General features: G+C 40.2%; 5 protein-coding genes across 6 annotated transcripts; 3 read left to right on the top strand and 2 right to left on the bottom strand.

Moving 5' to 3' along the window:
- The first annotated feature begins 1,612 nt into the window (after positions 1–1,612).
- On the top strand, positions 1,613–11,321 carry gys1 (glycogen synthase 1 (muscle)). 2 transcript variants are annotated; one of them, XM_046415777.1, is made up of 16 exons: positions 1,613–1,782; positions 4,009–4,127; positions 4,363–4,544; positions 5,239–5,430; positions 5,634–5,819; positions 5,975–6,119; positions 6,346–6,463; positions 6,618–6,738; positions 6,866–6,972; positions 7,591–7,650; positions 7,955–8,147; positions 8,483–8,609; positions 8,708–8,803; positions 8,914–9,077; positions 9,164–9,244; positions 9,337–11,321. In XM_046415777.1, the coding sequence occupies exons 2-16, from the start codon at positions 4,010–4,012 to the stop codon at positions 9,580–9,582; spliced, it is 2,136 nt and encodes a 711-aa protein (XP_046271733.1). In that variant the 5' UTR covers positions 1,613–1,782; position 4,009; the 3' UTR covers positions 9,583–11,321. The 2 variants fall into 2 exon arrangements, with proteins under 2 accessions (XP_046271733.1, XP_046271734.1); XM_046415778.1 differs by lacking the exon at positions 1,613–1,782 and adding an exon at positions 2,751–2,772.
- A 13-nt stretch (positions 11,322–11,334) lies between these two features.
- Positions 11,335–14,431, bottom strand: aspdh (aspartate dehydrogenase domain containing). Its single transcript, XM_046415779.1, has 8 exons — positions 14,328–14,431; positions 14,115–14,197; positions 13,792–13,936; positions 13,605–13,689; positions 13,101–13,250; positions 12,294–12,517; positions 12,069–12,208; positions 11,335–11,551 (listed from the first exon to the last, which is right to left on the bottom strand). Exons 2-8 carry the CDS (start codon positions 14,167–14,169, stop codon positions 11,514–11,516), a joined length of 837 nt encoding a protein of 278 aa, XP_046271735.1. The 5' UTR covers positions 14,170–14,197; positions 14,328–14,431; the 3' UTR covers positions 11,335–11,513.
- Positions 14,432–15,054: 623 nt separating this feature from the next.
- On the top strand, positions 15,055–16,987 carry tmem86b (transmembrane protein 86B). The gene is made up of 3 exons (XM_046416354.1): positions 15,055–15,521; positions 15,705–15,948; positions 16,256–16,987. The coding sequence occupies exons 1-3, from the start codon at positions 15,471–15,473 to the stop codon at positions 16,705–16,707; spliced, it is 747 nt and encodes a 248-aa protein (XP_046272310.1). The 5' UTR covers positions 15,055–15,470; the 3' UTR covers positions 16,708–16,987.
- Positions 16,988–17,014: 27 nt separating this feature from the next.
- hspbp1 (HSPA (heat shock 70kDa) binding protein, cytoplasmic cochaperone 1) lies at positions 17,015–20,759 on the bottom strand. Its single transcript, XM_046416353.1, has 8 exons — positions 20,587–20,759; positions 20,092–20,222; positions 19,506–19,722; positions 19,144–19,368; positions 18,751–18,906; positions 18,141–18,237; positions 17,926–18,037; positions 17,015–17,676 (listed from the first exon to the last, which is right to left on the bottom strand). Exons 2-8 carry the CDS (start codon positions 20,209–20,211, stop codon positions 17,596–17,598), a joined length of 1,008 nt encoding a protein of 335 aa, XP_046272309.1. The 5' UTR covers positions 20,212–20,222; positions 20,587–20,759; the 3' UTR covers positions 17,015–17,595.
- Positions 20,760–21,519: 760 nt separating this feature from the next.
- Positions 21,520–26,164, top strand: tufm (Tu translation elongation factor, mitochondrial). Its single transcript, XM_046416391.1, has 10 exons — positions 21,520–21,632; positions 22,285–22,331; positions 22,421–22,559; positions 22,729–22,895; positions 23,039–23,308; positions 23,502–23,634; positions 23,959–24,063; positions 24,353–24,504; positions 24,811–24,930; positions 25,590–26,164. Exons 1-10 carry the CDS (start codon positions 21,596–21,598, stop codon positions 25,758–25,760), a joined length of 1,341 nt encoding a protein of 446 aa, XP_046272347.1. The 5' UTR covers positions 21,520–21,595; the 3' UTR covers positions 25,761–26,164.
- The last annotated feature ends 227 nt before the right edge of the window (positions 26,165–26,391 follow it).

The following is a 26,391-nucleotide window of genomic DNA, read 5'->3' as shown; positions in this document are numbered from 1 at the left end:
AGAAAACGGCTGAACAATTAGTGAAAGAAATCATTGAATTTTATTTTTCTATTTTAAATTGACTGACTAGCCAAAAATGATAATTGACTGATTAAACGATGTTTCGTGTTTTCTCTTAATTTTAAGGCATGCCATCTTATATACTACACAAAACATGAGAAAGAGGTGTTACATTTAACACCAACATTTTACACACAACATTTTAACACTAAAGCACAATATGCTTTAAGTCTGCCGTCAATAATGATGTCAGTTGTTTCACAATAAGATGTCTTATTGTCACAGTCTATTCCCCTAGCCTACTTGAGATGTAAATGGGTTAAACTGTAAGGTGTATCTGGATCATTTTCCTCTATTCCTCTTAAATAAATTCGATCTGCAAACATATCATGATCTGATATGACTTTTTTATGTTAATTATAGTGCTGTATAGAAAAGACAAGATCTATGACCAAATCAACATAATGATGAATGTTATTTGTAACCTTATGGATTATGCAATTACGATTTGGTGTACAAGTCACACAAAATATCATAGGTTATTTCACACTGACACAGTAATCAAATCAATATCTAAAAAATATCAGCACCTTGCATGAACATCTGTCCCCTACTTGTGTTGCCTAACTAACTAGTAACAATAATACCTAATCACCCCCTATAGTTAACAGTATGCATGAGAAAATCTTGTCTGACCTGTGGCCTAGTGAACTACCTCCAATCTGAACTATCTCTGCAACACACCTATGCTGAGGCCTTCCAGGTGTCAGTAACTAAGACCATCCAAGTTCAGTGCATTCATTACTGTGAGCCTGCACTTATCCCTGAAGTAGTTGGTGCATTTGATTGTACTGCACTCGATTTGTACTTGTAAGTCGTAACTCCAGACTTGGAGTGACATCACATCTGTTAAAATGTCAGAGTCGATGAGTCAGACTTCCTACTTGTTTTATTTGTCACTTCCAGCCAGAAAACAACACAGAAAATGACTTACGAGTATAAACTGAATGCAGCATTGTCACCCCCTTACAACACACATGAACAGTCAGAGGTCAGAGGTCACGTTGTAACAACACACTCAGAGATGGCAGGAGGATAATGCAACTCTCAGTGACACTTCAGCAGTGTAAATCTTTGCTTTAATCAGAAGCCAGATCACAAGCCGGCTCACTTATTTTCAGAAGCTTTACCAATATAGACCCTGACTGTTTTGACCACGTGGTTATTGTAGGGTAAACCTCAGAGTCATGTACAGGGGTTGGGTGTCTTAATGTCATTGGTCACGTTGTATTCTCAAAACTATGTTCTCCGTGACTAGATGATCCTTATAAATAACTCTCCTGCTCTTCTCTCCTCTCACTTGGGAAAAAAAAGTAGCCCTGTTGCCCATGACTGCCCACTTTTGCATGGATGAAATGGTAATTCACCAACCACTGCATCTCCTTTTAACCTCTCCTCAGCCAATTGCGTCCTTCAGTTGAGGAAAACGCCCTGTTCCCGTCACGTTGTCTACAAAGGCGGAGACAAAGAGGAGACTAAGGCCAATGGGAGTAAAGCTCATGAATAATGTGACAGCAGGGACCCTTCTCCATTCACCAACCCAACCTTCTTCCTGCATCCATCTATATGACAGCGAACGCACCAAACCAATGTGAATCGCTGGCATTTAACTAAAGCCGCCGCCCCCTTTTCCTCACTCTCCGCTGCTTTCCTTTTTTTGGATTGACTGCGACAGCTGCCAATGTGTAGCTCATCTTCGTAAAGTTAGGACAACACCGAAGGGTGAGTAGACATCTGTCTTTTATTTCCCTCAATAACAGTAGTTAAATACTTCCTGAATGAGCGCAGGCGCGCATCAGGACGCCGTGTCCTTTGCGCGTTTCCGCAGCTGGGTTGCGGTAGGTGCCTGCAGAATGTCACGTTCGCTCCTCAACTCATGAAAATACAGACGATACAAACAGCTGCGTGCTCACGAAGCCGGGAGGTCTGCTAACGGTTTTATGTTGCTGTTGTCCCCTGTAGTCTTTGGAGGAGCAGCCGCTGTCCAAGGTGGGCGTGCGGTATGTCCTCCATAGTCTGATTTGGGACAAGTGGGTAGGGGGGGTGTCTTTGCTGGAGCTAGGCCTGCTGCTCTGAACAAATCAAAATATTCTACAAAAAATAAATAAATAAAAATGAATGGCATGGACAAGGGCGTGATGATGGCTATGGTAATTGTGTTTTCATGTGAGTCCACTATAAGCCATCCACGAGTGGTGTCCCAGACAGGTGAGGGAATCACAGCCAGTTTTTACTCTATATAAGGATGGAGTTTTGAGAGGGTGTCTGCAGCACTTTATATTCAGGTTGGTGCTCTAGTTTATTTGGGTCTTCATCTCTTAAGTCATAAAACTCATATTTTGTGTGTACCTTTTCTCCACTGCAATCAATTAGGACTTTCAGATCAGTGTCAGAATACACACAGGCTGATTTTCTCATGAGTAGTGTAAAAAAATTAATTAATTTGTAGACAGGATTGTTGTGACAGAGCACTTCCTCTTCATTTCTGTATAATCTATTGATTCATCACAGGGTTATTTATTCATTTTTTCATGTCTCAACTTCACACCATTACAACATGTCATATGATATCAACAAGTGCAATGCTCTGAATGAAACTCAAGTTTAGGCTTGAGTCCTTATGTGTGCCTTCCTTCACCTCTGCTTCCTCTCTCACACCACTCAGCCCCCCACCCAGAGTGATTTTCAGTTGGATTTTCAGTGTATCTTCCTGTGAGTCTGAGGAAATTCACTGCCCCCTTAATTGTGCTTTTTGACTGTCTTAACTGTAATTGAAGACAATAATTAAACTTTTTATGCTGCATTGGCAGGAATTAGGGGAGTTAAAATTTCACTGAGCAAACTTGGATTTTTTGGATACAAATAGACATGTATTTAGTGGTATGCATGAAGAAAGCACTTTTGGCTCTTCTTATAGCAAATGCTCATCATACATATACCAAGTGTGACCAGTGTTTCCTATAAGAAGAGCTAAAGGTTAACTTCAGTTACCAGAAAAATGCTTGACGTTGACTTTTGTGTCCAACCAGGGACACTTAGACTCTCTTTGTTGTCAGACAGTTAAACAGGTGGGCACTGGACAAGACAGTGCAAAGTGCAAGACATAGAAAAGAACGAGGTTTGTAAAAGAATTGAGAAATCTCGTGTTTACATCACAATATTATGATGTAATAGTGTTATGAAATGGCAGGTGTGGTTCATTGATGACATGCACAGTTGGTTTCTTGCAGTTTGTGGGTGTAAATGTTGGTCAAGAGAAAGTAGCGTTGATGTGTCATTTTGACGCCTACTTAACGCTGTTATTCAAAGAAACTGGGCTGGACCCCTTACTTCCAGTGAAGGGAAGTCTTAGGAAATCTCTGGAAAGACAAAGAAAAGAAAAAAGAGAGAAAGACAAAGAAAAATTTGTCTTTCTGCATTTGTCATCACAGACAATTGGTTTAATGTGTCCCAATAAAAACACAAAAAAACAAAAAAATCCCAAGGTTGATGTTTCTTGATCGGATTTATTGAGAAATAAATAAAAACAAAGGACAAGTTTTGCATGAAAGCCTTGTTTCTAACTGTGAATTTCTCAATGATCAAAAGACATTTAGTAAATAAGTCTAATAAGCGGCAACAATGTATACAATGTATATATTGGTTTTTTTCACATGTACATACCTGTATTTTTACATTTTCTTAAAAAAAATTGAACACATTGTAAATACCTGTACTTTGAGATTTTAGTTTTTGTTTATCCTATTTTTATTTTAATCCTATTTTTATACTCTTCACTTTTCACCTTTCTTGGTCGGGAATACTGCATGTGCAATGTCTGTAAGAATAAGAATTTCCCTTCAGGGATAAATAAAGGAATTCTGATTCTGATTCTGATTCTGAACCATGCACTTACACACAGCTGTAAGATACTCCTGTCTAAGGTGAGTGTGTTCTCTGTCTATGCAGCATGCCGCTGGCTCGCAGCCTGTCTGTCACGTCCCTGTCAGGGCTCGAGGAGTGGGACGAAGAGTTTGATTTAGAGGACGCAGTTCTTTTTGAAATCGCGTGGGAGGTTGCTAACAAAGGCAAGTGTTTCTGTGTGTGCATGTGTTTGAGCCTTGCTTGTGTGCATTTGTGTTGCCACTTACTTAGTGACTGAAAGAAAAGAAAACCCAAATATAGTTTTTTTTCTGTTTTCATCCTTCTTAATGTCAAATTCATTTATTTAAATTTATACTGCAGTATATCAGATTGAATCTCATTATATCTCTGTCTCGACTTTGTGGACGTACGTGTGGCACGTTTGCTGCATGTGTGAAGTTGGAGGCATCTACACCGTCATCCAGACCAAAGCCCGTCTGACCTCAGAGGAATGGGGGGAGAACTATTTCCTGGTGGGTCCCTATGTGGAGAGCAACGTGCGCACTCAGGTGGAGCTGATCGAGCCTACCAACCCCACGCTGAAGAGGACCATTGATAAGATGAACTCTAGAGGGTGTAAGGTACTACCACACGTACACAGTGAACACATACACCTCTGAGTTAAATTTGTATGTTCTATTCAAGGACAGTCAAGCACCACACATGGCTGGAGTGATTATAGAGTGAGATTTGTGAATATGTTTTGTGAATGATCACTACACTATCTAACTCAGTTAGAGATCATCCTTAGCCCCTCTTTCATACCGGATCTATACACTCTGTGCTCGGCCTTGTGTTTCTGACCACGTTGCTAAACCCTGTGACATTTCCTTGTAAAGGTTAGAGGTTGTCTCTCTCTCTCTCTTTCAAAGATACAAACCAGAAATAGATGACTGTCTGTGTGTATGATACTTTTAATGCTTTGTGCCGTGTCACTCTGGGAGTGCTGTGGAATTATGGGTCAAGGCTGGGAGTAGTACCATTTTAACGGGATAGTGCAGCCTTTTCAACAACCTTTAAACTCACAAATGACCTAAAAGTAAATAGCTGGTTAATGCATGTATCGAATGTAGGAACAGCTTCTGCCGCTGCAACTTTTTGAGTGCTTTATGCTATTTTTGCTGTAAAATGGTTATTCACTTAGTGATTCAGTACAAATAATTAAATGTTTGTCATTTAAAGAAATTGTTTCAACAAGCAGAAAAACGTCCCCTCATACATAGGTGGTTTGTGGCATAAAGATTTAAGACACCCTTTTCTCCATTCTCCATCCAGGTCTACTTTGGGCGGTGGCTTATAGAGGGCAGCCCTTATGTTGTTCTGATTGATGTCGGGTTCACCGCGTGGTCTCTGGACACCTGGAAGAGCGAGTTGTGGGAGCTCTGTGACATCGGCGTGCCGTGGTTCGACCGTGAGGCCAACGATGCTGTGTTGTTTGGCTTCCTGACAGCCTGGCTTCTGGGAGAGGTCAGCAGCTCACACTTTAAGAACTGATATTAAGTGACAAGAATTTTGTTTTGTTTTTTTCAGTTTTGTATCAAAAGAAGAGGGTGGGTACTGCTTTTTTAGTTGCAGAAAGAGGATGATTTAGGAAAAATAAGTTACATGTGAATGCATGTTGATGCGTATGCATGTTGTCCACCCTGACCCTGTTTTCTCCTATACTGCAGTATGCAGCCCAGTGTGAGGAGCCTCCACACATCGTGGCCCATTTCCATGAGTGGTTGGCTGGCCTTGGCCTGGTGTTGTGTAGACAAAGACAGCTGCCCATCGCAACCATCTTCACCACTCACGCCACACTGCTGGGACGTTACCTGTGTGCTGGAAATGTGGACTTCTACAACAAGCTTGCAGACGTATGTTTTTACATTTTATTACACGGGTTGTAATAAAACAGACACAAAACATAAACACATCAATCAGACAGATAATTATTAAAAATGCAATAAATTACATGTTCTGGGAGCAGTTTACTTCACTGGACTCACTCTTCTGCTTGTGTCTCACTCAGTTTAACGTGGATAAGGAGGCAGGTGATAGACAGATCTACCATCGCTACTGTTTGGAGAGGGCAGCTGCTCACTGTGCCCATGTATTCACCACTGTGTCACAGATCACAGCTATTGAGGCAGAGCACCTGCTTAAGAGGAAACCAGGTGTGTGGAGGTGAATTCATGTGTGAAATTCAGTAACTTCCTCGATGGTTCACTCTGTCCTCACTTGTCATTAGCTGGACAAACAGGTCTTTTACAGGATTTAATGTATTCCTCATGTGAATGTGGAATTATTTTAATTAACAAAGTTTGTTCCTCAGCTAATTAGAAATAAGATTAACTGATTTCGCTCCTTCTTTGTTTTCTTAACCTCTGCCGTCACACATAGACATCGTCACTCCCAATGGGCTCAATGTGAAGAAGTTCTCTGCTGTGCATGAGTTTCAAAACCTCCATGCTCAGAGCAAGAATCGGATTCAGGAGTTTGTCAGGGGTCACTTCTACGGGTCAGACCCCACAACACACATCACAACGTTCACAGCACAGATAACTTAAAGGCTTGAATTTAAAAGAATGGTTTCACTGTTTCTCTGCTAATTATGTGGTTTTCAAGTTCAAGTCCTGTGACAGACTTTTCTTTGTGCTTGGTTTGATCTACAGACACCTTGATTTTAACCTGGACAAATGTTTGTTCCTCTTCATTGCTGGACGATATGAGTTCTCTAACAAAGGGGCTGACATCTTCTTGGAAGCTTTAGCCAGACTCAACTATCTACTGAGAGTAAGTGTGTTTTGGTGTAACATTTGTCAGGTTGCATTCAATGGCTTATGTGTGTCTGTGTATGGGAGAAAAAAGAGGGTGAACCGTAAGTGTAACTCCATGTTTCTATTTGTCTTCCTGTTTTCAGGTCAATCACAGTGACGTGACCGTCATTGCATTCTTCATCATGCCAGCTCGGACAAACAACTTCAATGTGGAGACCTTGAAGGGCCAAGCAGTCAGGAAACAGCTCTGGTGAGGTTTCTTTTTGTGTTAAAGATCTAAAGCAGGGGTCGGCAACCTTTAGCATGAAAAGAGCCGTTTCGCCCGTTTCCCACCCAATTAAAATCCACTTGGAGCCACAAAACCTATTTGACCACTAAATTGAAAGTAACACCACATGTAGTTTCCTTAAACTTATGCTTAATATATAAGAACTATAATATGTTACTTTTATGAAATTAATAAACTTTAAACGGAAAATGACAAATTTTTATTTTCCATTTTTAACGGTGCAAAACACCTAATTCTTTTGTAGGCTGCTTTGAGAGATATTGATGACAGATATTTTGATCAACAAGATATTAAAAGTTTTATGTTAATGTCACAAAAGCACCTCAATCTCCAAAGAAATAACTATTACAACGAAAAAAAAAATCCTGAATAAATAAAATGTCCAGTGAAAGGTGTGAAGTGAAAAGTGTCCATTATTTATTCACATAATTTTTTTCCCCAAAACATGCAGTTGCTGCCCCTGATCTAAAGTATCTGAATAAAAGTGTATGTTGCGAGCTGTGCTTTGTTGTGCTACTTGGAAAAGTGTTTTTATTGGTGTTATTATAGTTGTATTCTATTTATTTTTGTGACTGACAGGGATACTGCTCAAACTGTGAAGGAACGCTTTGGAAAGAAACTATACGAGTCACTTCTAGTGTAAGTTGACTGCTTTCAACCTACTTCGTGAATTTTGCAAAATGTGGAATCACCTATCTTATAGTATGATAATGAAGAGAGCAAGAAATAACTTGCGTAATTGTCTGTTCATAAATAAAATCTGTAAGTTACCCATGAGACCTGGATATATAACAAGCTGCTAGAGTTTATTCACGCTAATAAATATTCCATTGTGGTTGTTTTTGGAAATGACTGACAAACCCAAATTCGAATGAGGTCTCAGATGATCACACTTATCATTTCACAAGTTTCCGTTACGTCTAAAACAAGTTGTTTCCATTAGTGGACAACTGCCAGATGTGTCGAAGATGCTGGACAAAGAGGATTTCACCATAATGAAGCGTGCCATCTTTGCAACTCAGAGACAATGCCAGCCCCCAATCTGCACCCACAACATGCTGGACGACAGCAGTGACCCCATCCTTAACTGCGTCCGACGTATTGGTCTTTTCAATAGCTCTGCTGACCGTGTCAAGGTGTGTAAATTGTCAGTAGTCCATAAATGGCTTAATCCACAAAGGCATGATCCTCCTGGCTCTTCCAAAAAATTCTCAACTTTGAACATATTGTTCCTCAGCCGAGCCATCCTAAACATGAATAACAATGGATTAAATGTGTAGGTGATTAAAAACTGTGGCAGCTGGTAGACCACTACTTATGTGTACATGATTCGAGTGTCTGACTTGAGTGTACGTGATTCAAGCGTCTGCAGTGATTGTCATTCCACTTGACTTTTGAGAGCATCAGGTTGTGGCTGAGGTAGATGCTCACATATCGGGGTTTGATACTGAATGGCTTCTCCCTTGTTTAGATTATCTTCCATCCAGAGTTCCTTTCGTCCACCTCTCCATTGCTTCCAATGGATTATGAAGACTTTGTGAGAGGCTGCCACCTTGGTGTCTTTCCGTCTTACTACGAGCCTTGGGGCTACACACCAGGTAGGACTCACACACACTGATGAGGTGTTTTTACGTGTTAACATACATTGTAGAATATTAAAATGTTAATCAGGCCTGACTTTTTCTCTTACCATCAGCTGAATGCACAGTCATGGGAATTCCATCAGTCTCAACCAACCTGTCAGGCTTTGGCTGTTTCATGGAGGAACACATAGCAGACCCCTCAGCATATGGTGTGTTTCTCATACTTTATATGTTAAATTCTGAATGACACTCAAAGTTTGTGTTTCGAAAGATGTGTAGGGGTAAGCTTTCTTTTACACCATGCTTTTTCTTTTTTCAGGAATTTACATCCTGGACCGGCGGTTTAGAGGGGTGGACGAGTCGTGTAATCAGCTTACTTCCTTCCTGTTCCAGTTCTGCAAGCAGAGCCGGCGTCAGCGGATCATCCAGAGGAACCGTACTGAGCGTCTGAGTGATCTCTTGGATTGGAGATACCTCGGCAGGGTGAGACTCCAAATCCCAAAAGAATACTTTTTTCATGTGAAAACTTCAAGATGAATTAATGTTGTTTGTTTCGTGTTCTGCACTAGTATTATATATCTGCCCGTCACATGGCCCTGGCAAAGGCCTTCCCTGACACCTTCGTGTACGACCTTCATGAGCCCACCTCAGTAAGCTAATTATTTATTGCAGTCATTGAAGCACAATCTTTACATCTCCTCTCACTGCTGGAGATTCTGATGCTTTTTGGTTCCGTCTTCAGACCTCAGGCTTCCGTTACCCCCGACCAGCCTCTGTGCCACCTTCTCCAGCTCTGTCCCGTCATTCCTCCCCTCACCACAGCGAGGCCGAGGACAACGATGAAGACGAACGCTATGATGAGGATCTGGAGGCAGAAAAGGACCGGGTGAACATCCGTCAGCCCTACACTCTGCCATTCAAAAACAAGTCTTCTGCTCTCCACGGAGCCAATGGAAACAGTGATGGTGTCGTGAGCGAGAAGAACTGAGACAAGTGCACATACACACACACAGTACATGCTAAACCTCAGTAGGGAAACTTTTATCTGTGGCAATCGTTAAAGTCATCCGGTCACTCAGAAACTTTATAAATGATGTAGTTGTGTGAATGTTATTGATAAATTTAATATCGGCTTGTTGTGAAAAGTTGCAACACTGTCAGTGTCTTCCAAGCTTGTGTGTACCTCAGAATTTTTAAATATATCTCTCAGTTGTTTTGTTATTGTTTCAGTCACACCAGCAGTACAACCAGTGGTTTTCTTCGTGAAGTAAAATGCAGCAGTTAGAAAGGGCTAAACAACCGCTAAACATGGAAATCAAATCAGGATTGCTGGATTTTGTAGTGTACTAACACTGGATAACATAGGCCTGAAGCACTGAAAAAATAACAGGATTCAGGAGTCTCTGGAAGGGTTTTTATACTTGATAAAAACCCACAAAGTTGTTTCAGAGCAGGGAAAACATAACCCTTCTTTTTACCCGCTTGTCATCTTTACACACTCAAAGCAGGATCAGCTGTTGTCCTGGTTAAAAAAAAAAAAGCCTATGTAAAGAGAGTGTCAGTTGCTGTGAGGATCCACAAAGAGCTTCAGTTATTTTTACTTGTATTCAACTTGAAAGGTTGGTTCACCCCAAAATCAGAAATACTTGTTTTCCAGTTATCTGTATTACTATTTACCCACCTGAATTGCTTTGATGTGAGATGCAGAGTTTCGGACGTATCAGCTGTAGAGATGTCTGCCTGCTTCAAATGTAATGTTGCAAAAGGGCACTTTGTTTGTCTGAGTTGAAAAACTCACAAATGCTTCTTTCAAGAAATTATAACCTTATAACCTGGTTACTCAAGATAATCCATAGTCCTTGTTGCAGTTTCATGAAGGAATGTTTTCTACCAAACTACATCCCAACTAATGAAGCGAGCTAGCATTACAGCTGAGCTGAGGAGGACGCCATCATTGTTTTTATCTTTCTTTGCTCTCACAAACATTAGTATCTTTATTCCATTCATTCTAGTTCCATTCTGTTCAATAGACATTTCTACAGCCTCTATCTTCAAAACCTGGCAACTCACACCAGAATAATCTAGATGGATAAACTACAGATAAGAGGAAGAATGAGTTTGGGGTGAACTGTCCCTTTTAAAAGTGTCCCAACTGTCCACCTTGTGACATCTTCTTTCTCTTTTCTTTCAAATGCCTTGTTTATCACAAACTATCCCAGGATGGACATTAAATGTAGAACATACACACACATACACAATGACAAATAGTGTCAGCAAACAAAAAGCTGATGCTCATTTTGACTGCCGTGTTGCACGTGTGTTTTCATTTTCTGTCTGCGCCTTACTGTTTCACAGCCTTTCAGTGCTGATTGCCATGAAAAATCTCACAGTCCTTTTTTCTGTTTGTGTGTGTGCTTGTGTGGAAGTGGTTGTTTCTGGGTTTCCCTGTTTTGGCAAGTATTTATTTGTGCAAGGAACAGAGATGAGAGAGATGGCAGAGAACAAGAATTGAGATGGCAACCGTGTTTTTAGGTGGACTTAAGAGAAAGGCCTGGAAAAGGAATTGTGGTACGTTTTGACTGCTTGTCTGTTATAGAAGAAGGAAATAGTTTTTCCAGGTGTGCACTCACACTCCCTATAAGAGTTTTATCATTTGTTACAATCTTGCACCAGATGAACTTATAATAAAGAATAAAAAGTATATACCTGTTAGTGTTTTACAAATGATAACTGGCTCTTCTTTCTGTGTATGCATGCAGTTTATTGGCGCTCAAATATCCAAGGTCTGAAGGTTTCTAAGTTTTCAGTGACATACTGATCCAATGTTACCATTCACACAACTTATCCACTAGAAGCCATCCTGGAAGTGGATCAGTTTGATGCTGCATTGTAGTTAACCTTGTAGAGTTCTTGTCTGCTTCAGCACAAGTAAGCTCGGCCCCCATGACCTTTGCAAACTGTAAGAAAAAAAAGAACATAGAGGGTGAAGACCGAATTGAAAGCAGTTCACCGATTTGAACACAGGTGACCTTTCTTTAATTCTGACTTAAACAGTTATTTTACTTAACTTAATTACATCCAACAAACTCTTGATGGTTGGTGGAAAGTAACAGTTTTTAAGGCATTTGTAATTTAAATATTTATATTATATGATTGCTTTTGTATAAATTTTTATATAGGTCATACTTCTACTTCACCTCATTTCATAAGGAAATATTACACTTTTTAAGAATGTGTTTAAAAATGCAGTTTGTTCAAAGTTTTGAATGAAATGATGGACAATAACACAATAACAAAATCATCTCACAGCGGCTATTTTTCTTGCAGAATGAGTACTTATGCTTTTTATCGTTGAAGTGGTGGTAAACTTGGATGATAACACTTCTGTGCTTTAACTTGAGAAGAAAGTTCTTCCAGAGGTGGCAGGATCCCTTAAAGTCTTTGAGAAAGGTTTTAGGAACCATGCCGACTTACCAAGTAAACTATTCCAGAAGGAGTTGTATGTTGCACTACCGGTTACAGCTCCAAGTCTGGCTGGATTCCTCCTCACTGTGTGTACTGAGAAGCCATCAGGCCCGGTCACCTCCACTTCCACCACATGATAGTCCCTTAGCCTGTGGAAGGAAGAGGTGTGAAAAGTGTGATTCAAGCAGAAATGAAAGGCTGCATCAGGGCAAATGGATGTTTAGAGCGACTCACGCTGTGTCAGACACAATCTCTCCCTGAACCCCAGTAAAGCCTAGTGTTCCTGCTGCCACTGCTGCCGCCGCCATGGTGTTAACATTGTTTGGAGCAAGTGGGCACAACTCTGCCACTGATCCTCTGAGTAAAACACGCCGGCCCTCTTCCTCCGTCCAGTCAGAAAGGACGTCTCCTGTCAGCCGGAAGCAGGATGGATGCTTAGACATTCTTATAAACAAAGCCTGAAAACAAGTCAAGAGAAGAAACTGTTTAAGCAGAATACAGTAATAAATAAATTAAAATAATAATAATGATATTATTGGTTGCCATTTTCTCTTTACCTTGGAATTTTGAGTAAAATAATCCTCTAGACAGAAGCACCAACATGTCACATCAATGATAAAAGCAAAAGGAAAATCAAAAAGAGTTTCCTTCCAGTTTTCTTATTAAAACCTGTACCCTTAGTTTGATTCTTTATTTCTCTTTTCAAAATTGATTTCAAAATTCCATTATATTAATTATTTAAACAGTTCATCTGTTTTTAAATTATGTATCTATATATTGTTTTAACATTCATTAACCTCATATTAGCTTAATTGACAGATTGATGTATTCGTTTGTTAATTATTTTAATAATTATTCATTAAAATTAGTTTTCTAGGTTGAACAAATAACTTATTTGGCATAAGTTCTCTAATCTCTAATTTGTGCAGGTAACCCAGCTGGACCAAAACAAGCAGCTGGGCTTCATGATAATCCATGTGAAGAGGGGTCACTGCACACTTGTTTCACTCTAACACCACACCTGCAATGCACTAGTGTTACCTTCAAGGCACCGCTGTCATTAAGCCTCTGGATATCCTGGCCACCCCATAACGCACCACTGGGGATGTAGAGCGTCCTACCATACTTGTGAGCCGCCTGTCGCAGCTTCTGGTTCAGATCCGGATCAGAAAGGGCAGAGGGAGAGCCCACCTGAGAGGAGGAGACACAAAGGTACAAAATAGGATGCCATAATTGTGTGATTAACTTTGTTCCACTTCTGTGTTTTCATCACCATAAGGAACATGTATTTTCCATTAAGAGCACATTTATTAAAACATCAGTTTAAAGCAGAAGTACTGCCACCTGTCTGACTCTCATCTGTTTTGAGGAGCAGCAAAATAAGAAGAAAAGGATTTATCAAAGCTAATCCATACCTCACTTCTGTTACACATTCAAATCAATCTAATTTAACATAACACAACAACAGCTTTTTCCAGACTGGGACATGTCTACAACTATTAAAAAGTAAATTAGTGAACGCGGTGACAATAAAAAACCTCTCACCATGAAATGAGAGTGAGACAGGAAGTGATGCCCAAATTCTTTCACTATCTGTGGATGGCACACCTCTACAATCACATCACATTGCCTGTAACACACAGTGACTAAAATATGAGACATGAGGGACAGAGATAATAAAAGGTGCTAATACTGTGTTTTGCATATGGGTTTATGTTACTTGTGTTTGCACCTGTTTGCAAAGGATGACAGATCACTGAGTATTAACTCATCTGGAACTAAACCTTTCAGCTTGTCAGAATTTCTGTTCCAAGCAAAAGCCAGACTTAGACCGAGGGCAGCTCCATCTTTGAGGATCTTCTCCACCAGGTACTGCCCTGAAGCACCACCCCCATACACAGAGCGAGAAAGAGAGAGAGATAGAGTGAATATACAGCTGGATACCTCTGTGATGATTTCTATGGATGATATAAGATTGAATAGGCTAATGCAAAAGATTCCTAAGGTTGTATGTCAGAAAGTGTGTCTGTGTGTGGAGGAAGGGGGAGTTCAAACCTAGATGTCCATATCCTACAACTCCAATCCTTTGGGAGGAAGAGCTGGTTGCCATGTGCTGTGCTGAGAAAGCAAATATTCACCTGCAACAGGACACACAAACTTAAGTACGTACATGTCTGCTTTTGACTCCTTTTGACTTTGACTTCCTATCAGATTACCCTCGATCTCTTTTTGATCAGTGTAACACTTGTCATTTATTGCTCTACTCACCAGATAATCCCACACCCCTCCAGATCTGAGTGTCTCCCAACGTGAAGTACAGCAACCGTCTCACAACACAAAGAACTGTGGGCAAGCATAGTGCAAAGTTTGACTCTGAGAGGCCATAGTTAATCATTGTTAGTTCATAGATGTGTGGAATTATCACAGACTGGTCTACTCCTCTATCCATTTAGCATTCACACTCTCTGGAACAGTTAAACTCTGTATGACGGATGAGACATCTTGATTCTTGCGCTACACGTAATCATCATGTTCACATTTCCTTTATACACAATTAAATTATGTTTTTCTTTTCATTTTAAATCAAACATTCTGCTTTGTTCTTTTGTTTCAATATGAAGTGGTGAGGCCCTTGTCTTGAAGCAGTGTGGCCACCTAGTGAACACAAACAGTGCAATGTGAAATCCATTTTTCTCATCTGTTGACCACAATCCCCAAAGGTGCTATATATCACATGTTACATATTTGTAGGCAAAGAAAGCTTAACAGGAAAAGAGTCTTTGCTTTGGCAGTTTTAAAAATCGGATTGTGTTATGTGGTTGGTTTTGCCAGCCTCAGTATACAATACTGACTCCATCAGGGCTATTTCAGCTTTGTTATAGTTGTTGTAGAGAATAATAGTTAATTTTGCATCACCTACAAAGTTTAGAAATATGATTCATTAGGATTTGCCCAAAAGAAGTCCCTTTTAAGAACCAGCATCAGACGTTCATATGTAAAATGAGAAAACAACCTTTGTCACATATGAGTTTACTAGTTCAACTTTGCCCCTTGTGTGTTGATGTCACTGATATATTCCAGCTGAAGAGGTTTAAGGTCAGCTGTTAGTCCATGAAAACTCAAAACAGGGAGAACATTGATTATCAGAGTGCAATCAGACGGCAAATCGGTCCAAAGTACATTGACGTGAAATACCAACAGACTGAAAGAGACGGCAGAGGTTTGACACAGGGAGGACAGGACAGGACAAGTGAACAAGAAGAGAACATTTGAGGATTATATGGGAGGGAAGGCATAAAAAAGCAGAACTGCAAAGACTGAAGAAAACAGAAGCTGTCTAGGAGGACCAGTTCATCCAACTGAGACACTGAGACACCTGCTGGAGCCCACGTTAGTGCTGACTCTGAGACCATGGACATCCTTGAGACAGATGCCTATGACAAACGGCAGAGGAGAAACATGGTAGCCTAGCAAAAAAACATTTACTGTTATTTACATTCAAAATTAATCAGTACAGTAACTGTGATCAATAGCAGTTTGTGTTATTTTACAACTTTTTTCCTATGGAATAGAAAAAACTGTCTAAAATAATCTTTTCATTTGTGACGTGTCTCCCGTCTCCTTCCATTCCTCCCTCTCTATCAGTCCTGTGCTCTCTTTTTTTCTCTCTTGCCGTTCTTTTTGTCCACAGCAGTGTATTTCTACCTGTGGACTCCTGACTTGCCTGCATCCATCACGTCCGCAGGTGTCAAATCAGCACCAACACTCCTATTGGCTGCAGTAGTGCTGAGCTGGAATGGAGGTCACAGTGTTCTGGGTGTGGCTGGAGGATTGGTTTTCTCTGCCATAGGTGACTGCTGCCTGGTATGGCCTGAACTTTTTGTGCAAGGTAAGTGCCTTGTTTGTAGGAGTGAAGCACAAATTGGGGAATTTTCAAGATACAAATTACGCAGCTGGTTGGGCATTTTTCAGTCAACTGTGAAATGAATGCTGCAGACTGGATAGTAATAGTAACACATGTGCATTGCATATCTAGTAATAAAATAGAATTATGAAAAGAAATATTAACACCAATTTTGAATATGGCCATCTAAATTAAAGCTGCAGAAACTGCATTAATTTCTCTACTTTTCTTCCTTTTATTACTTATTAATTACTCATTAATTTCTTGTTCTTTTTTCATATATCTCTTTCAGGAATGGGCGCCTTTGCTGTAGCTCATCTGCTGTACTCAATCACCTTCCTCTCCAGTCGTTATGCAGCATATCCCTCTTCCTCTGCAATTCGTTTTCTGTATCTGATCCTGTTCATGCTGGGAGGAGGTTTTTACATCTACCTATATCCGTTCTTGAAGAAGGAGCCAAACTCAGATCTTCTAATTCCAGGTGTGGGAATCTACATTGTCTTAATTTCACTAATGGGGACATTAGCCATCAGGACCCGCAACATGCTAACGCTGTTAGGAGGTCTGTCGTTTATAGTGTCTGACATGTCACTGGCTATGCAGGTTTTCAAGGTTACAGCACCAATGAAGTATGGTAACATTATTGTCATGGTGACATATTATTTGGCACAGCTACTAATAGCTGTGGGCGATGTGAAAGCAGTGGATAATAAGGATGACTTTGCAAAATGGAAGAGGTCCTAAACAGCATTCCTGTGGCTTCCCTCAAGTCTGAACTACCTGAAGTATCCTCCTTCAACATGGTAAAATTCGACACTGCCTATAAATACTTTTCGTAGTTCTTGAGTTTTAATATGAACCTTTAATATGAGGAGGAGAGGAGAGGGATAAACCGCTCGTCCCTAGACAACTACTGACTCGAGTTCAAAAGAGCAACTTGAAACTCAAGATATCTTATGATGCGTTTCCAATGTTGTCTTTGATATTTAACTGATCATACTGATAATTATAACAGTTTCAAACAAAATTGAAAGAAACTCAATAAATACCAGTTTAGAATAATAGCTGTATTCTGTAATTTGTGTCAAAGTCAGTGACATCAGTGACAACCATGTTTATGCATGGGTGGTGCTTATGGTGTCAACTGTTTTCCACATGTGACTTAGCCACTATATGTATGTAAATAGTTATCAATGCCCATTTGTTGTGTTAACAATAAAAAATATAGTGCAAAAAATATACAATGATGTCTATAATTTTGAGTCATGTTTTAAGACAAGCAACTAAAATGAAAATACTTTAATTCAGAGACCTAACACCACAACCATTAATAGTGAAACATGTGACTAAAGAATGAAAAGAAAAATATTAAAAGAAGAAATATATAACATATATGTGATTGATTGTTATTTGGCTTTATATTTAAAACATGAAGAATTGAAAACACTGAAGAAGTACTTAAATACAATAGAGTTATTTACACAGTAAAATCCAGCTCTTGGAATACATGCAAAATAGGGACAGCATCTGTAGTAACAGACAAAAACATTGCTTAACATCCATGAAGCAGATCATGAATGTTCCGTTCCATCTTTGCACACTGATACCAAAACAATTTGTGTAAATAAGACTTCAGCGATCCATTCCATTGTCATCGGACTGCTGCCTGCAGAAACACATCACCCTCAAACGCTCACAGAAGTCCAGTTCTTCCTGTTGAAAACAAGGATGGGACCTTAAAGTCAGTCAGATTTTCAAACCGACATCTTCATTGGTCTTGAATTTCTAATGCATGTACATACTACTGTATAAAGTGCTTCAACTGCAATTGATTTCATCATGCTGTAGTAGTGAACATACCATATCGCTTCCACTCAATTTTAGATTTTGTACTTATGCTAATTAATACTTAAACCCAGTTTTACCATATTTTATAATCAGGCTCAAAGTCACATGTATTACCTGACTCTCTTCTTTTCCTTGGAGCTCTCTGGATCGCTGGCTGAGAAACTCCTCCAGACCCAGGACAGGATTCCTGCAGTCTTTGAGACCCTGTGGGCAGTCTTCCACCAGACTAGACAGATATCAGAAATACACAATGGTAAATTTACTAATGTGAACAATGAATTAATGTTAACTTGTGAGCGTTAAAGACTGCAAGCTAGAGTGTTTCTTACCAGCAAAGGGCGCCAAGCACATGTTCATGGAAAGGTGAGTGTGGTGTGCGGAGAACAGATACCAGCTGCTGTACCATACCCATGGAGACAACTGTATCTGCAGGAAGGAGGAAACAGGCAGACATAACAAACCAAAAATGAATGAACGCCACAAAATCAGTTCAAGGACGAAGAGACTCTACACTCAGTAATAAAGCAAAAGTTGACTGAGAGGATGAACATCAGTCACTCTAAGTCACTCTAAGATGATTAGGCTGCAGTAATGATGTGAATTTGCTAAGAGATTTTATTTTTAAATATATGTACATAGATAATATTTTAACCCAAGAGGATTAGAGGTTGGAGAAAACCACCTGAGTGCACAAAAAGAAAAAAAAAACAGTATTGTGTGAGAGCTTTACTATTCCATTACCATATCATTTTACTGACAGAACAAGCTGATAATATTCTATAATTTAATGCTGTAAAGTGGCTAACCATGTCCTCCCCCACCAAAATACATGGAGGTCATTTCCTGACTAAAATGGCAGAAGATAAAAGTTGCAACTGTAATTCAGCTTTTTGACAATACTATTTAAATAAGTGATAAAAATAACGCTCTCCTTCATACTTTTCTGTTCGGGATGAGACGTCAGCAGGTTGAGCAGAAGGAAAGCCGATTTGGTCTTGAGCTTCTCGTTCTCTGACTGCATGCCTCGCATCAGCACTGAGAAGCCATCGTGGGCCAAGAAAGCTTGAAGTCCTGCCTCCTGCTCTCGAACCAGGCCTACAGTCAGAGCAGGATACAAACATAATTTGGTTCTGTGGTATACTGTTTACCAAACATCAAGCAGTATGGATACAGACAGCATTACAATCCAGTCTAAATGCTCAACACTCTTTCGGTGACGTCTTGAAATTAGCATTACTGAATAAAAATCTGCTTCACATCATAAGTAACAGACAGTATTTAGCATAAAGCATTTTATTATTTAATTTTTGCAGCACTGTGTTAGACACTCACACGACACAGCATAAAGGGCTTTGACTCTCACGGTGGGGTGGGTGTCCGAGTCTGTCAGCTGCAGCAGCTTTGGCAGTGCACCAATGCTAAGCAAGTGGACCTGCACCTGTGGCATGTTCTGTGCACAGGAAGCGATAAGCTCAGCAGCACGCCACCTCAGTCCACTCTGAGTATGACACAGGTACTGGGAGACACACAGTTCCAGTCCACCAAGAATCATTAGATCTGTGAAGCAGAGGAGTCAGGATAAAGTCAACAACCAGTGTCTAGATGCATCACCTCAATCTCTAAGTGGCTGCAGGTCCAGGTGAACATCCAATTTATAATGTGCTTGGAAAATGTTCGTGCCATCCAGTACAAACCTCTAGCATTGTCCAGGTTCTCACACAACTCTGACAGAATCTCAAAGGCTGACTCGCGCTCATCTTCATCCTCTTCATCCCTATCCTCATCTCCTTCCCGCTCCCTGTGGCTTATTCCCTCTTGACGCAAGATAGCCAAGCACTGCTTCATCTGCTCCACTTCATCCATCTGGCCTTTGGTGATTTCAGCAAGAGCTTCTCTCAACCACATTTTCCTCTGTAAGAAAGAGAGAGTACAAGAGTGTTTCTCAGTTACCTTTGACAGAAGATAGAGATCTTCACGGGTTCACACAAAAAACTTTTGCTCAACCTAAAAAGGATGAGATCAAACACTATCCTTTTAAAACATAGTCTCAAATGCACAAGCGTGAGCACACACATTCATATTGGCCAAAAAAGTACCAGGACACAACACATTCTGCAGACATTACAGTCTAATAAATAAACACCATGTCTCCTTGTCAGAGTGCTCCTAGGTCTTGGGGGGACTATCTGAGCTGAAGTCCAAAAACTGGATCCAAGTGTGTGTAAGGGTATCTGCCCAAAGCATTCTCAGATCTGAAATTTATACTTGACAGGCATTTACCTCCTCTGACATGGGTTCAATGGGGGCAGGTCCCTCTGCGGCTGATCCAGCCTCCACTGCCAGCTGCAGGACCCCCTGGAGGTTCTGGGGATATCTTCTGTTCTGGCTGTTATCTGCCATAATGTTCACAGCTGAAGAGAAAATGAGGAATATCAGCAAGTCCAGTATAATGAGATGTCACATGGCAAGCAGTAGTACTAATTAGGACGTGAGGATTTGAACCCGAAATACAAGAAGCAAACAGCACAGACAGTTACTAATTCTAAACAATAATTCACCTGATCTTTCATTAAAGATGCTATCAACCACCCAGGCACTACCTCTAGGACTATCGCCAGGGCAGTGTGGCAGTGCATTAGTTTACATCACTATAATCATGAAGAATAAAATGACAAAGCGGCCCTTCTTAACCCGAGTTTAACACCACCGACTACAGATTCCAAATTACCTAGGAGTGACAATCAACATCGTCAACCAAATTAGTTTATTCCTTACCTTTTCAGGCGTCTTTTAGGAAGGTGTTAAATAAATAACGCAGGATGTCTTTCGGAGCACAAACGAACTTTACTCCCCCATATAAGCAGAGAAATATGAATGAGCTAGAACATTCTAGCTAGCTGATCTCACGAGTGGCATGGAGGCTGCCATGCTTTACCGTAAACCTTAAATAAAATTGTCAAGCTAAATGTTTTTGCCGTGCTCTGTTTTGCTTCAGTGTCATTTCAGTCGTAACTTTTTTTCACACCAAATCATTCACCTAGAATTATAGTATAGTTAAACTGACGACAATAAGACCTTGATATTTAAAAGTCACAACAGCAAGCTTTACCGTATTAGCGTGTTTAAGGTAAATCAGGCACATTTGTGCGTCAGACGGTCAGAGAGTTTCAGTAAAAGTGAGAGATGTAACGCATGAGAACCCCATAGAGCATGGAGAATTCCCTCACAGGAACAGTATCGAAAATAAAACATCATCATATATTTGGTGATGGAAAGCCACTAAGTGCATTTACTAAAGTACCGTACTTAAGTACAAATTTGAGGTACTCTCGCACTCTATTACTTAAGTATTTCAATTTCCTACTACATTATATTTCTGCTCCACTAAAATTCTGGTGCAGATATGGTACTTGTTTGCTCCACCGTATTTACGCAGTGGAAAAACACATGTGATATATATATATATACATATATATACATACAATATGTGTGATATATTGTTTAGGATATACTATATTTAGATCTTACTATTTTCTTCTTAGAGCATCTTAAAAGTTTATTAAAGTGTTGAAACCATAATAAGTAAGTAAGTTCAAAAACAAACAACTCTGCTCTCATTTATTGCAGGTAAGTCAGTCCTAAATCTGCTGTTCGGTACTTTCTCTTTTCAGAGGAGAAGTGTTTGTACCACATAAAGAGACATTTTTTCCGGAGCGACCGCTTTGGAGCTGTCCAAGTAATCTCTTGATATTTTGATCGTCTTCGGTTTGTCTTCCCATCGAAGATGGCGGCGCTTGTGGGATTGCGTGCATATTTCTCCGGTAAAATCGTTTAAGTCTTTTGTAGTATGTAACTCTGCATGCATTTCTCACATTTTATTGAGTTACAGTACTCTTGTTTGTTCTGCCCAACACAATATGTTGCTTACATTTGTAGAAATGTAACCTTTTAATGAAAAAGATGATGCTGTCTCTTCCGATAGCCGAGCAAGGTCACGTTAACAGGAGTGTTAGCTTAGATACAGTTAGCCAAAGATGAGGACAGACTGATGAATGATGTTTAAAACTAGCTAATATTGTAGACAACTGAATGGACATCATAGCATGCTGTTTAGATGACCAGTAGCATCTTATTAGGAAGAGAATAACACTGTCAATGTTTCTTTTCAATTCCAAATAAGTTAGCTTATAGTCACCTCCTGCAGAGCGGCTTTTAGGTTAGCTAACATGCTTGATGTAACGAGTATTGTGTTATAATCAGATTAAAATCTCTGACATAGTCCCATTGCCAACACTTTAAAATACTGGTGGAGTTTGATCAGTGCAGATACAAAATAGCTTAGGCTTTCCGGATATGCTTATATTGTAGTAGTTGACAGATTTTTTTACGCTGTTGCTTATTTACTACACTGGAGTATACTGATAATCAGTTTTAAGTTTATATAATTCTCACATTTTGATTTTCTCTTTTCAGCTCTTCAGCGTTCTTCGCCAGGTCTCCTGCACAGCTCTTTGAAATTGGTGAGTATGTACACAATCTACAATTTAGAGTGTTTATCTGGATTGTATAACCTTATGTTATGCCTCTTTGATTTGTCTGCGTCTTAAAGTGTGCAGTGCATCTCAGTCAGCGGTCCTTTGCTTCAGAAGCGAAGAAGACATACAGCAGAGACAAGCCCCATGTGAACATTGGAACAATTGGCCACGTTGATCACGGCAAGACAACCCTGACTGCAGCCATCACGAAAGGTAGAATCATTGATGTCCTAGCTTTTACTCTTACACTCCAACACATTGAATTATTTAATTTGAGTTCGCTCCACTGAACTGTTATGAAAAGTGAACAACTCTTTCTACATTATTATTTTCTGAAACAGCATATCAGAAATGTGACTTTAATGTTTATTTGCATCCTCAGTGCTTGCTGATGTTGGTGGGGCGAACTATAAAAAATATGAGGACATTGATAATGCCCCCGAGGAGAAGGCCAGAGGAATCACCATTAACGCCTCTCATGTAGAATATACCACAGCCAACAGACATTATGCTCACACAGACTGTCCTGGTCATGCTGACTATGTCAAGGTAATCTGCTTTGCTTCTGTCAAGCAACTGCAACCAACCTGGCCTGGAAAGTGCTGCTCACAATGCAGCTTTGTTGTTAGCTGATCAGAATCTTTGCTGTTTAAGCATTGCAAGCTGATTTATTTACCTTTCCTTTTTTTTAGAACATGATTACAGGCACAGCTCAGATGGATGGCTGCATCCTGGTGGTGGCGGCCACTGACGGTCAGATGCCTCAGACACGAGAGCACCTCCTGTTGGCTAGGCAGATAGGTGTCGAGCATGTGGTCGTTTTCATCAACAAGGCTGATGCTGTTGAGGACAAGGAGATGCTGGAGCTGGTGGAGATTGAGATCCGCGAGTTGCTCACAGAATTCGGCTATGATGGCGAAAACACACCTGTTGTAATAGGCTCAGCTCTCTGCGCCCTGGAGGTGAGGGGAAGGCATGCAGTAATGCGTCTTACGGTTTAAATAACACTGCCAGCTGCTTGGTTGATAAATTAGCTACAAGAAAGTCAATCAGTTGTCTGAATGTGGCTCCATCAGTTATGGCAAGTGACTAGTTGCAGTATATATTGAGTCTCTAATCTGAGGTATGATTTTATTTGTCTTTGCTCCATCTCAGAACAGAGAGCCTGAACTTGGTGTGAATTCAGTGTTGCAACTGCTGGAGATTGTGGATTCTTACGTTCCTCTGCCCAAAAGAGAGCTGGATAAACCTTTCCTTCTGCCCATTGAAGGGGTTTGTTCCATTCCAGGTATGGGAAAAAACTGCAAGAAATGCAGCCTCCACACATTCAACTGTAAAGTGAAGCCCACTTAGTTAATGCAAATCATATTGTCATTGTTAAATTGAACAGTCAAAAATCAGTTATTTACCTCACATCATGCAAACCCAATTAAGGGCAAATATTAGTTGTATTAGTGGTATTATAAATTCATGACTTAGACAAACTATGATCACTTACTTGCACCACTAGATATCCTGTATCTCAGGACTGCAAATCTTTGAGTCAAAACTGTAATAAAGTCTGATCAGGGTGCTGTGGAAAAAGAAATTCTGTATTAATTGTGTCTTCCAGGCAGGGGTACGGTGGTGACGGGCACTATGGAGAGAGGTGTCGTCAAGAAAGGAGATGATGCTGAGTTTATGGGCCACAATCGCAGCTTTAAGTCAGTGGTTACAGGTGAGTGAAAGTAAAAGCAACAGAAACTTAAGTCCTGGAGCTCCTGTCCTGTGGATGCATTTGCAATGCGTGCATACATTTGTAATGCATGCATACATTTTGTGAATACAGATGCATCCCTACAGTTCACAAGGCCTAACCGAATGGTGTGATGAGTATGAAAATGAGTACTTTATTTGCATTACAGCCTCTGATCTGTAAATGCTACTGAAAACAAGTCTGATAATGCTGTATGATTATTGGTGTGTACACATTAAATTCACCTCGCTCTCACTTCTGTTGGGTTCAGGTATTGAGATGTTCCACAAGTCCCTGGATCAAGCAGAAGCGGGAGATAACCTGGGCGCTCTGATCCGAGGACTGAAGAGGGAGGATGTGAGGAGAGGGATGGTGATGTGCAAACCAGGATCCATCAAGCCTCACCAGAAAGTCCAAGCTCAGGTCTCAGAGCACCAAGTTGCAGATGTTGTTGATTATTGTGTGATATTTTCAACAGTCAGTGAATTTAAGTAGGAAATGTTTAAATGCTGACCTGCCACATCTGTTACCTGAAACAACAAGACCAGTTTTAAAGGCAAACTGGGAGATGAGCCAGATGCCACAGTCTCAACTCTGAGGTCATTCACTCAGCTAAAGTGTGTTTATCTACTGACAAAACAATTTTAAAATAAGATACACAAGTCACTGTTATCCAGTAAATGAAACACTGATGTATGTTTGGACATGTTTGTGCTTTTTGTGTTACAGGTGTATATACTGAGTAAGGAGGAGGGAGGCAGACACAAACCATTTGTCTCCAACTTCATGCCTGTCATGTTCTCTCTGACCTGGGACATGGCCTGCAGAGTCACTCTGTCTGCTGACAAGGTTTGTGTGTGTGTGTGTGTGTGTGTCTGTCTGTCTGTAAATGGACGGTTGTCCGACAGTGTCAGGTATATAACAGTTCACCCAGCCAGTGCATATAGCAGGTGTAACTTTATGATGTTTCAGGTCTAATCTGTCAAAGCAGTATGATCTTTGTTTACACAGAGAAATGTGTTTGTTGTTTTTTGACATTTAAAGTAATGCTGCATTTTAGGATGTGAAAGTTGTAAGAATATTTCAAAAATTTAGTAGTTATTGCAGGATGAGAGATTACAGTGTACAGTGGTCTCTGCTTTTCTGATCACTCAGTGGGGCTTTGTCTCAGTGAGGCTATGGTGTTGGTATACACTAGATTACAAAACAGAAATTGGAGTCTCCCACTACCACATATAAAGATGGATAACATGTCTCCATTTCCTTCCTCTGTACAAAAGTGAAGTCAAAGTATCCCACAAACAAGTGTGGCATTTGGAGCCGGAGCATATGCGTTAGTGGTCAGACAGTGGAGCTCTTATAGAGGGCTCTTGTGATCTAAATTTTGACTTCACTTTCTCACTTTATCCGTGTTTATATACGACCAGTCTTTGTACATTTGTAGACAGTGCAGTACATGAACAGGATTTTGAAGGATGTTAACATCTCTCATTCCTCATTTCCTTCAGGAAATGGTAATGCCAGGGGAAGACACCAGCTTGACACTTACGCTCCGCCAGCCGATGGTTCTGGAAAAAGGCCAGAGGTTCACTTTGAGAGACGGAAACAAAACCATTGGCACTGGCCTGGTCACAGACATCCTGACAGTTACAGAAGAAGACCAACACAACTGGGGCTAAAACTCTGCAGAAGGGCTTGAGCTTTGGGGGTGGGGGTGGGGTTGGGCTTTTGGCAAAGGAGGATGGGCGCATGTCTGGCTGGTCAAATGAAATGATTATGGAAATAACAAAACAAAGACCATAAATCCATGAACAGATCTGACACAGGATGGCTCTATTGCACAGTTCTACCCAATGAAACTATGTTTAGCACTGTGTTTGTGTTTAAAGGCCACACTGTTAAATATGTCTTTTATGTAATAAAATGTGTTAAAGATAGAAAAGCCTTCTTTTCTGTGGTATTGGCAATTGCAAGCCATATCATTTAAAAAAATTGTCATTATTATTATATTAAATGAACTATGTATTACAGTGTTGCATTCATACAGAAACTTAAAAATCTGTAGTAAAAGACCTGGCTATCAGTGAAGTCTGATGTGTGTTACAGGATTACTTTGCCACATGAGGGCAGCAAAGAGTTGCTTTAAAAAACCTGTCTGCAGGTCGATTGTAAGGTCTTATGTTAAAATTATTAATAAATATAATAAACAGATGGGGGGGGGGGGGGGGTTATTAGATCAATATGCTTTTCTGGTGAGCTTCTGTGACAAAGTGGTAAATCCAATAAAACTAGTCTCATTCAAACAGGTAG

This window comes from Scatophagus argus, chromosome 16 (genome assembly GCF_020382885.2).
Source record: "Scatophagus argus isolate fScaArg1 chromosome 16, fScaArg1.pri, whole genome shotgun sequence".
Classification (NCBI taxonomy): Eukaryota; Metazoa; Chordata; class Actinopteri; family Scatophagidae; genus Scatophagus; species Scatophagus argus.
This window is presented reverse-complemented; position numbering and strand designations above follow the sequence as displayed.